Source organism: Marmota monax, unplaced genomic scaffold, assembly GCF_021218885.2.
Source record: "Marmota monax isolate L192 unplaced genomic scaffold, Marmota_monax_Labrador192_F-V1.1 WCK01_AAM20220418_F8-fsc00228, whole genome shotgun sequence".
Taxonomy (NCBI): domain Eukaryota; kingdom Metazoa; phylum Chordata; class Mammalia; order Rodentia; family Sciuridae; genus Marmota; species Marmota monax.
In genome coordinates, this window is record NW_026695240.1 from 1,431,325 (window position 1) to 1,441,693 (window position 10,369).

Consider the following 10,369-nt stretch of genomic DNA (forward strand, 5'->3'; position numbering starts at 1 on the left):
CCTGAGCCACTAAGGACACAGACTTCTCCAGGCTCTTCAGAGGAACAGCTAGGGGTGCCAGGAGGGGACCCTAAGGGTGGATGGGCCTCCTGACTTTGAGCTCTGGCCTCCAAACCTGTCAGAGTCCCTTCCTTCAGTGTCCGATCTCCTAAGCCCTGAGCCCCCGGAAAGAGGGGGGAAGGTTGATTTCAGATACCCCCAGCCCCGCCTCTTCCCCCTGCCTGCCCAGCTTCCTCTCTAGAGGACACTTTCACTTCCTGCTACCCCAGGCATCCCGTCGGAAACAGGTAGGGCCCCCAGGGACCCAGCATCTGGCATCTGCACCCCAGCTGCCCCCACCCAACCTTGGCCTCCACCACCCACATCCTCCCCCTCCCAGGGGACACCGCCTCCTGGCCTCACCCTCTCTGCCGTCTACTGGACCCCGCACACACCTGCCCCTGCCCGCCTCCTTCCTAACCTGGGCTCTGGGTCAGTGGGTCGATTCATTCTCCTAGCTGCTGGTTGTCTGTCACACACCACCTCAGATGGGAAGGGAATCCTCAGCAGGGCCCTCGTGCTCATCACCCTCCCTGGGGCACCGGCACCTAACTCTAGGCCTGAGCTCAGTGATGTTTTCTCCTTTCCTGTTCCTGGAACTGCTACAGGGAAATACTCAAAAGTGCTCTTCTGAGGGATAAGCCCTTTTGGACTCTGTACCTGGGGTCTAGCTGGGCACAGTGACGCATGCCTGTAATCCCAGGCACTTGGGAGGCTGAGGCAGGAGGATTACAAGTTCAAGGCCAGCCTCAGCAACTTAGTGAGAACCTGTCTCAAAAGGGCCAGGGGGCTGGGGTTGTGGCTCAGAGGTAGAGCGTTTGCCTAGCATATGTGAGGCACTGGGTTTGATCCTCAGCACCACATAAAAAGTGAATAAATAAATGTATAAAAAATAAATTAATTAAAAGGGCCGGGGATGTAGCTCCTTGGTTCAATCCCCTGTACTGAAAGAAAAAAAAAAAACTGCTGGGGTCTGATGGAGGGATTAATGGCTTAAGAAGCAGATGTGTAATAAGGCAAATAGGGGTAAATGTTCACAGTGGATCCCCGCAGTGGGCATTCAGATGCACTAAAACATTTTTAAAATCTTTTGAGATTTTCTGTAGTTTTGAAAATTTTACAAGAAAATGTTGAGCAGGGCCTGGTGGCGCATGCCTGTAATCCCGGCAGCTCGGGAGGTTGAGGCAGGAGGATCTAAAGTTCAAAGCCAGCCTTAGCAACTTAGAGGCCTTAAGCAACTCAGGGAGACCTGTCCCCAAACAAAATACAAAGAAAGGGCTGGGGATGTAGCTCAGTGGTTAAGTGCCCCTGGTTTCAATCCCTGGTACGAAAAAAGAGAGAAAAGGTTCAGAAAAAAATATTGTAGGGCCCCTCCATAGTCTGAGAAGGGAGAAGAGGACACATGGTCTTACATTGGACAAATGTCGCTGCATTAGGGACAGAGACCTCTTTCAGACCCTGGGTTTTGGCAAGGTCCACATTCAGTCAGTCCACATTTTCACGGCTATAGCAGTTGAGAAAATCTTGGCATATTCCCAACCACCTGGCAAATAGCTTCTGTTGTGGGTCTTCTCCCCACACCAATGACACTAGTCTTTCTCTGGGATCCCCAGATTTCTCCACCATCCGGCAATTAAAGAATTAAAACCTGGGGCACTGGAGTTAGTGGTCACTGGAGTCCTTTCTGAATGGTCAGGGTCCCTGCTATACTGGTGGGGAGCAGCCTTGAGCCATATCTCCCTCCCTGTCAGAGTCCAGGCCATGGCTCACTGGCTTCCCATACCCTGAAGGTGGTCCTGCCAGACATGGCCTCCACGGCTCCCACCAGGGGGAGAGGTGAGGGCTGCCAGGGCCAAGGTCTCCATCTCTGGCCCCCAAACCTATAAATCCCTTCTATCTTCTATCCCCATGAGACCCTGAGCCCCGTCTCTGACCCTTTGTCCCTAGGCTGCCCCTGTCTGCACCTTTGACCCAGCTCCATGTCACACTGCCCACTTCTGATCCCTGACCTCCTGGACTCCGTACATCATGGGCTGGTCCTGCCACAGGAAAATGGAGCAGGCAAGACTCCTCTAGGGGTCCTCGGCACCCCACTTCTTCGCCTGCAGAGGACGCGTGGTGTGTGGCAGGTCCCTGAATTGGATGCCAATGATGCGAAGGCCCTGGTGGAGCTGTGGCCACTAGGGGTGAGTCTCAGAGCTGAGGACCCTCCCATGACACTTGGGACCACCAGGCAGGACCCTGTTGGTTGTGAGAAACGAAAAAACCCAGAAGTAAAAGTATCTTCTGGAAGGTCTGGATTCTGAGCCTCAGACAACCTATGGCTTTCTTCTCCTCCCATTTCTTGGCTTTGCTTTCAACGGTGGAAACTCTGGGTGTTTGGGTCTGTAACAAAGGCTCAGTCTATGGTGGCTTCAACAGACATTTATCCCTCAACATAACTAGAAAGGCAGCTGCCACTCTGGGCCAGCAGCTCAGTGACATCAAGGCCAGCTGCTCTGCAATTCTTTAGGACTTCCCCCATGATTCCCCAGGCCCAGCCCACATGTCTTCCAGGCAGGAAGAAAGGAGTTCCCAGATGTGTCTGTATCTTTCTTTTTCCCTTTTTGACCAGGAAAAGCAAAGGTAGAATACCTGGGTTGGGTCCAGATGGCAATATTTAAAAACATCTACCTGGCCGGGTGCAGTGGCACACGCCTGCAATCCCAGTGGCTCAGGAAGCTGAGGCGGGAGGATTACGAGTTCAAAGCCAGCTTCAGCAACTTAGTGAGACCCTAATTCAAAAAAAAAAAAAAGAAAAAGAAAGAAAAAGAAAAAACAGCTGGGGAGGATGTGGCTTGGTGGTAACTGATAAATAAATAAATAAAAGCTCACCTGGAGGGCGGGGGCGATAGCTCAGTGGTAGAGCCCTTGCCCAGCATACACGAGGCCCCGAGTTCAGTCACTGCTGGGGGAGCAGGGGGTAAGGGGGGGACAAGCTCACCTGGGAGTTATACGGTCAAAGCTAAGAGCCACTCCAGTCAGATCCTTCGCCCTTTCCTGTGGCTCGGCATGCTGATGCGTTGAACAAGGAGTTCTGCGAGGAATATGGGCTAGATTTGGAAAGGACAACTAACAGGGTCTATCACATCTTCCTCCTCAGGAGGACACTGTCTTTGTGGTGGCAAAGATGGTGACAAAGTCCCCAGACCAGGAATCTATCCCACCAACTCAGCAACTTAGCAACCCCAGTGTAAAAAGAGATCTTTTGAGCTAAAGATGTGTTTCAGGGGTGGCATGCTCCCTAACCTGCGCAAGGCCCTGGTTTCTATCCCCAGCATTGAGAGAGAGAGAGAGAGAGAGAGAGAGAGAGGTTTTCCAAAGTGCTTCAGCAAAATTCCCGTGGAAGACGTCCACTGGCTAAGCTTGGTCACATGCCCTGAACCAAAAAGTAGGCAGAGAGCAGTCACGGTCCCACGTCCTGAGGCTTGGGGGAACCAGTCTCACCCACATGGAACTCAGAGTAGGGGGAGAGTTTATATCTACAGATACGCTTGTCAAGTTGACCTTTGCCTCCACCCCGCCCCCAGAGTTTCCTGGTCACGGGACATGACCCCAGCCAAGTCCTGGTGTTGAAGACAGGACCTTCACCAGGAGAAGTCAACACCTACAGGATCCAGAAATTGCCTGGAGGTGAGGCACCTACCTGTGGTTTCCAGTCCAAATGTATCCCCAGGATCTGTCAGCTTTCATTCCAGAATATCTCCTAAGTCGGCCCCACCCTGCCTGACCCTGACACCTAAGTCTGAGCCCCCATCACCTGTTGCCCGGTAGTCTAGTTATGTTGAGGGATAAATGTCTGTTGAAGCCACCATAGACTGAGCCTTTGTTACAGACCCAAACACCCGCTCTGGTCTTGCTGAAATCCACTCTGAGCACAGCTACCAGGGTGGTCTTCCCAGACATCACTTGCACTTTGCACAGCCCTTCCTCCAACCCTGCCAATACCACCCAACATACTTAGATACAAATCTAAGCCTCTCATCGCGGCCTACAAGACGCTGTGCGATGGAAACCTCTTCGTTAATGCCCCTCCTGCACTCTGGTCCCACCATGCCCTGCCCTTTGAGCATGGTAAGTGTTCCCACTGCAGGGCCTTTGTTTGCTTTGGGTCTCCCTGGAGTGGACTTAGTTTCCGTCCTTTGGGCCACTGCAGAAATGTAACCTTTGTTGACCACCAGAGCTAAGATGGTCCCAGTCATTTTAATCACTCTGTTTTGTTCATAGCACTGAAAATGCACCACAGGAGACAGGAAGCCAGTGAATTTGTCTCCTAAATATTTGTCTGATGACTGAATCCTATTTGGTGGCATCAGCGGGATGCAAGAATCAAGAGGGAGGAAAAGATGGGGACTCTAAGGAATGGAAATGTCCCTGATGTCCCTGTTCTGAAGGCCTCTGCAATGGGGGTAGATTGCAGGGATGGTGGTAGAGAGTCCCAGGAGAGACGATCTGCCAACCCTCCAGTTTTGTTGCTTTTTTTTTTTTTTCTTTTTTTCTTTGTTCTCATCCCTACTGATTCCTGCCCCCAGGTGTGTCCCTGGAGACCTCCAACCTCTGCATGCCAGACCTACCCCACCTCCTGGCCTTCTTATCAGCTAGCAGGTACCGGTCACCCATCATAGGGGCTCAGGGGGACTGTCCTTAAGATGGACACTGTAGTTCTCTTCTCTTTTCTCAGGGATGTTTTGCCTAAAACACTGCTCCTGCCCTCTTCTACTCTGGCGCCCGGAGAGAAACACAAAGGTAAAGAAGGGCGGGTGGCCTTGCTGGCCCACTACTCCACAGGGACTGGACTTGAGGGACCAGATCACTGGGTTTGAAGGAGGACAACGCCAGGGATCAGAGAGAGCTGTAGGCCTAGATTTGGGGGTCCTTTAGGGAGGCAGAGATGGGATCCTGGACTCCTGAGTCCTAACAGAGGACAGAATTGGAAAAGGAGGGACCCAGCGGCATTCCATTCTTGGTCTAGAGTGATGAAGGCTAGGACTAAGTCTCCTGGTGCTCTGAAGGGACCAGGGTTCACCCCAAGACACCTGGGATACCTACTTGTGCTGGTCTCCAGATTCTGTGCAGGTTGGCAGGGTACAAGGTGACCCCTCAGGGAGGGTGCTCTCTGTGGTGAACCAGCTCTACCTGGAGACTCATGGAAGCTGGGGAACAGAGCAGAACCCCCAAACAACAGAGCCAGAGACTGCCCAGAGGCATGATCCAGGTGAGCTGGGGCCCTGGGAGAGATAAGGGTGCTGCTCCCGCTGCTCTGTGGAACCCAACCCTCTCCTCACTTCCAGCCACCAGGAACCCCGTCCAGCACCGGGTCTCCTGGGTGGAAGGGCCGCTCAGCCCAGAGGTGCGCCCTCCTGGGCCGGCTCTGGCCAGTCTGGTGGAGGAGAAAGAGGAGGAGGATGAGGACAACGACCCCTACAAGGATGACGTGGAAGCCCCGGAGGATGTGCTCACTGTCCACGTCCGAGCTCTGGCCAGGGCGCGGAGCAGCTACGTGGCCAGGCAGTACCGGGGCTTCCGGGCCCGCCTCACCTCGGATTGCGTGGGTTCCCACAGGCCAGGAGACCCGGCCACCGAGCTGCTGCAGGATGTGCGGCACCTCCTTACTGACCTCCAGGATCACTTGTCAAAAGACCCCGATGTCAGAGCCGTCTTTGGGAACAGGGGCCTGGGGGGCCCCCAGAAGGACGAGGATCTTGGTAATGGGGAGGGCTGGAAGGGAACCCCCACGGCCTCAGGTGCGCATTCACTTGGCCCTACCTATGTGTTCGAATCCACCTTCTTTCTCCTGATCGGTGCGCACACCTGTTTCCTCTCCACTCGCTGCCCCTTCCTGCAAGTCACAACCCGTTCACCAACCGGGCGGGGTGGTGCCCTCCTAGCTGGGGAGGCTGAGGAAGGAGGATCGCGAGTTCAAAGCCAGCCTCAGCAAAAGCGAGGCTCTAAGCAACTCAGTGGGACCCTGTCTCTAAATAAAAAGCAAATAAATAAAAGAACCTGTGCACCCCACGCACCATCTCACACGTGCGTGGACAGCCCTACGCTTTGTCCCAGGCACGTGTTCACACCTCTATCTACCCTGTGGGTGACCAGAAGCTAGGGAGGGGTAACGGCCTGCCATAGTGGATCAACTGGGTGGCCTGTCCTCACTCGCCCCACGCCCCGCAGGTCCCGCTGTGGAGACGGCCGTTTGCCGGGCGGTGCTGGAGCCGCTGAAGCCTGCACTGTGGACGCGACTCCGCACGCTCCGCGCCCAGGAACTAAGGCGACTGAGGCGGCGGCAAATAGCCCTGCGGGTGGGGGCGGGGCCTCCAGGTGCTCAGGGGGCGGGGCTTGAGGGTCCAAGCCCCGCCCCCTCCCTGCGGAACCGCATCCACGCGCGCCTAGAGCACCTGCACGCCGCATGCGCGCCGCGCCGCAAGGTGGCGCTCCTGCTGGAGGTGTGCAGCGACGTGTACTCGGGCCTGGCGGGCGGCGACAACCAAGGTAAAGGAGTAAAGGAGCCGTGGGCGTCTAACTGGGAGTGCAGTGGCTTGAGGGCTGGGGGAGCCAGGTAGGATGCACCTGTGCGCACGTCGAAGAAGAGGGTGGCAGGGTGGCGGTCCTGGTAGGAGGTGTTTGCATACTGGACAAGGTGGGGTGGCAGCCAGGTCTCGCGGTCCTGGGGATCGGATGGGAGATGTCTCCACAGCCCCCGCCACCTCAGGACCTGTCCTCTGGCTTTCCCAGAACCCCAGGGGGCCGACGCCTTCCTGCCGGCCTTGACCGAGGAGCTGATCTGGAGTCCGCACATTGGGGAGACACAGCTGGACGTGGAGTTTCTAATGGAGCTCTTGGATCCGGAGGAGCTACGGGGAGAGGGTGAGTCCCCATCTCCAGAACACCAAGGCCCAGATACACTCCTCCTGCTCAGCAGGAAAGGCGGCTGACCGCCCCTTCTCGTCCCCAGCCGGGTACTACCTGACCACGTGGTTTGGGGCGCTGCACCACATCGCCCACTACCAGCCTGACGCGGGCCGCGCACCCCAGGGGCTCAGCTCCGAGGCCCGTGACTCCCTTCGCCAGTGGCACCGCAGGCGCACGCTGCACGGACAGAACCCACTTGGAGCTCAGGTGACCGCCAGTCTGGGATGCGGGAGGAGGCGGGAGTGGGACCTGTTTTCCTTCTGACTCAGGCTCCCTGCACCCCCACAGGCCAACCTGCCATTTGAGGAGCCATGGGCAGTCGCTACTGTGCCAGGGGCCACTGATGATTAGCCGTCTCAGACCCTCTCTACTCCTCAAGCAAGATACAAAGGCGGCTGGGACAGTGCGCGGATTAGGGACAGCAAGACAGAAGGGTTCCCAGGAAAAGGGAATGGCCACCTCAGGGCCTTGGCAAGAGCTGTTCCTGCTTCCTGGAGTGCCCTTCCCTAATAACCGCAGTGTACCCTGTCTCCCCTCCAGGTCCTCACGCAGATGTCACCTCAGGGAGGCTCTCCCTGACAGCCCTCTGTAGAACCATGTCTACTCCCACCTGACTCGGTGATAGGCAAAATAATGACACCCCAGAAGGATGTTTCAACCTAATCCCCCCCCCAGTCTGTGAATATGCTACCTAACACATCACAGGTGTGCTCACATCAAGGACAGATGTGAGAAGGTTAGCAGTGTGCTGGCTCAAGGGTCCCTATAAGAGGGAGACAGGGGCCTGGGAAATAGCCCAGTTGGCAGAGTGCTTACCTCGCATGCACAAGGCCCTGGGTTCAATCCCAGCTCCAAAAAAAAAAAGGTAGAGGGAGAGTCAGAGGAGCAATGATGCCAGTAGAAATCAGAGTGATGTGGACACCAAGGCGGACACTCCAGAAGTTAAAAGACAAGGCATGGATTGTCCCCTGGGACTTCAGAAGGAACTCGGCTTTTGTTCTGGACTTCTGACCTAGAGAGCTATAAAATAATAAACTTGTTCAAGTCATTGAGATTGTGGTGATTTGTTATAGCAACGACAATTTTTTTTCTTTATTTTTTTTTCCTCAAGATGTACCATATAATCCACGCATGGTGTTGCACATCTGTAAATCCAGCAGCTCAGGAGGCTGACACAGGAGGATCAAGAGTTTAAAGCCAGCCTCAGCAACTTAGCAAGGCCCTAAGCAACTCAGTGAGACCCTGTCTCTACATAAAATATTTTTAAAAAGGGCTGGGAATGTGGCTCAGTGGTTAAGCACCCCTGGGTTATTTCTACCATAGAACACAATATACTCACTTTTTGTGTTAATTGTCTTCTGTCCCCGTAGAGTAGCACTTTTCAGTAGAAATACAATATAAACTATGAATGTAATTCTAAAATTTCTATCAACTACATAATAAAAATTAAAACAAAATCTGGGGTGTAGCTCAGTGGTCGAGTGCTTTCTTGGCATTCCCCAGTCCCTGGGCTCCTGGGTTCCATCCTAGCACAACAATAGTGGGGGGGGAGAAGGAAAGAAGAGGAAAAAAAAAACTAAAACCAGTGAAATTATTGGCTATTTAAAACTCATACTGAACCAGATGGGGAGTCACACAACTCTAATCTTCAGCCCTTTTTATATTTTATGTAGAGACAGGGTCTTGCTGAGTTGCTTAGGGCCCTGCTAAATTGCTGAGGCTGGCTTTGGACTCCCAATCCTCCTGCCTCAGCCTCCCCAGCTGCTGGGATCACAGGTGTGAACCGTTGCACCCAGTGATGGTAAGGATCTTAAAATGGGAGGAGTCTGGGACGGTTTTAGTGGGCTCCAAACGCAACCATGAAAGAGGGAGGCAGAGGGAGATCTCAACAAATAGGAGAGGGTGGTGTGAAGCCAGAGCAGAGAGCAGTTCAGAGGTGCTGGCCTCAGGCTGGGGCTGGGGCTCAGGGGTGGAGCACTGGGTTCAATCCTCAGCACCACATAGAAATAAATAAAATAAAGGTGCTGCCTTTGGAGACTGGAGTGATCCCATGATCCAGGGAATACTGTAGCCACCAGAAGCTGAAAGGCACAAGGGACCAAGGCACCTCTAGAACTCCAGATGGAACACAGCCCTGCTGACACCTTGACTTCCGGCTCAGAGATGCTGATTTCAGACTTCTGACGTCCAGAATGGTGAGTGAACACATGTCTAGTATTTGTTTGTTTTTATGCCAGGGATTAAACTCAAAGGTGCTTAAACACTGAGTCACATCCCCTGCCCCCCCACTTTTTGAAGAATTTCTTTTTTTATTCATAGATGAACACAATACCTTTATTTTGTTTATTTATTTCTTTATGTGGTGCTGAGGATCCAGCCCAGTGCCTCACGCATGCTAGGCGAGTGCTCTACCACTGAGCCACAGCCCCAGTACCCACCTACCCTTTTTTATATTTTATTTAGAGACAGAGTCTCATTGAGTTGCTGAGGCTGGCTTTGAACTCATGATCCTCCTGCCTCAGCTTCCAGAGCCCTGGGATTACAGGAGTGCACCACTGGACCTGACATATGTCTACTGGTTTAAGCCACCAAAAGTGTATTCATTTGTAACAGTGGTCACTGGAATTTAATAGTATATAAAAAAGAAAAATAGGAGTCCAATGGAGGCTCAATTCAGTCTCCTTGTAGCAACAGGGACATTCATCCACAGGTAGAAGGAAAATTAAGAAAAGCCCTCTCAGCTGGGTGCGGTGGTGTGCGCCTGTAATTCCAGCAGCTCAGGAGGCTGAGACAGGAGGATCTCAAGTTCAAAGCCAGCCTCAGCAATAGTGAGGCACTAAGCAACTCAGTGAGATCCTGTCTCTAAATAAAAAACAAAAAAGGGCTGGGGGTATGGCTCAGTGGTTAAGTGCCCCTGAGTTCAATCCCTGGCACCCCCACCCCCCACACACAAAAAAAGAAAAGCCCCCTGAATTCATCTTACCAGAAATGCACTGCCATTTAGATTTTCCATTTGATAGAGGGGGAAGAGATGGAGAGAGGATGGTGAAAATTGGACAAGAGAAATCCCTTCTAATGTTCTACTGCACAGTTGGATAACTATGATTGGCAACAATTAATTTTATATTTCAAAATAGCTCAATTTCAATATTCCCAACATAGAGAAATGACAAATGTTTGAGATGATAGATGTGCCAGTTATCCGATCAGATCATTACACGTTATAGACATGTGTTGTGATACGACCCTGTACCCTATAACTATGGATAATTATTATGTGTCACATAAAAAGGTTTTAGAAAATTAAAATTTTACATTTTATAATGATCAAAATCCTGTCATTTAGTTGTCAACTAAAAAAGATGCACCAGGAAATAAA

General features: G+C 52.7%; 1 protein-coding gene across 3 annotated transcripts; it reads left to right on the top strand.

Moving 5' to 3' along the window:
- Positions 1 to 200: 200 nt before the first annotated feature.
- On the top strand, positions 201 to 8,038 carry Rinl (Ras and Rab interactor like). Of its 3 annotated transcripts, XM_046440147.1 has the most exons (11): positions 201 to 287; positions 1,987 to 2,225; positions 3,609 to 3,711; positions 4,611 to 4,683; positions 4,760 to 4,824; positions 5,144 to 5,293; positions 5,370 to 5,783; positions 6,253 to 6,570; positions 6,814 to 6,945; positions 7,034 to 7,197; positions 7,279 to 8,038. In XM_046440147.1, the coding sequence occupies exons 2-11, from the start codon at positions 2,019 to 2,021 to the stop codon at positions 7,339 to 7,341; spliced, it is 1,689 nt and encodes a 562-aa protein (XP_046296103.1). In that variant the 5' UTR covers positions 201 to 287; positions 1,987 to 2,018; the 3' UTR covers positions 7,342 to 8,038. The 3 variants fall into 3 exon arrangements, with proteins under 3 accessions (XP_046296103.1, XP_046296104.1, XP_046296105.1); XM_046440148.2 differs by lacking the exon at positions 201 to 287 and having other exon boundaries at positions 2,187 to 2,225; positions 3,609 to 4,152; positions 4,306 to 4,683; XM_046440149.2 differs by lacking the exon at positions 201 to 287 and having other exon boundaries at positions 2,210 to 2,225; positions 3,914 to 4,683.
- The last annotated feature ends 2,331 nt before the right edge of the window (positions 8,039 to 10,369 follow it).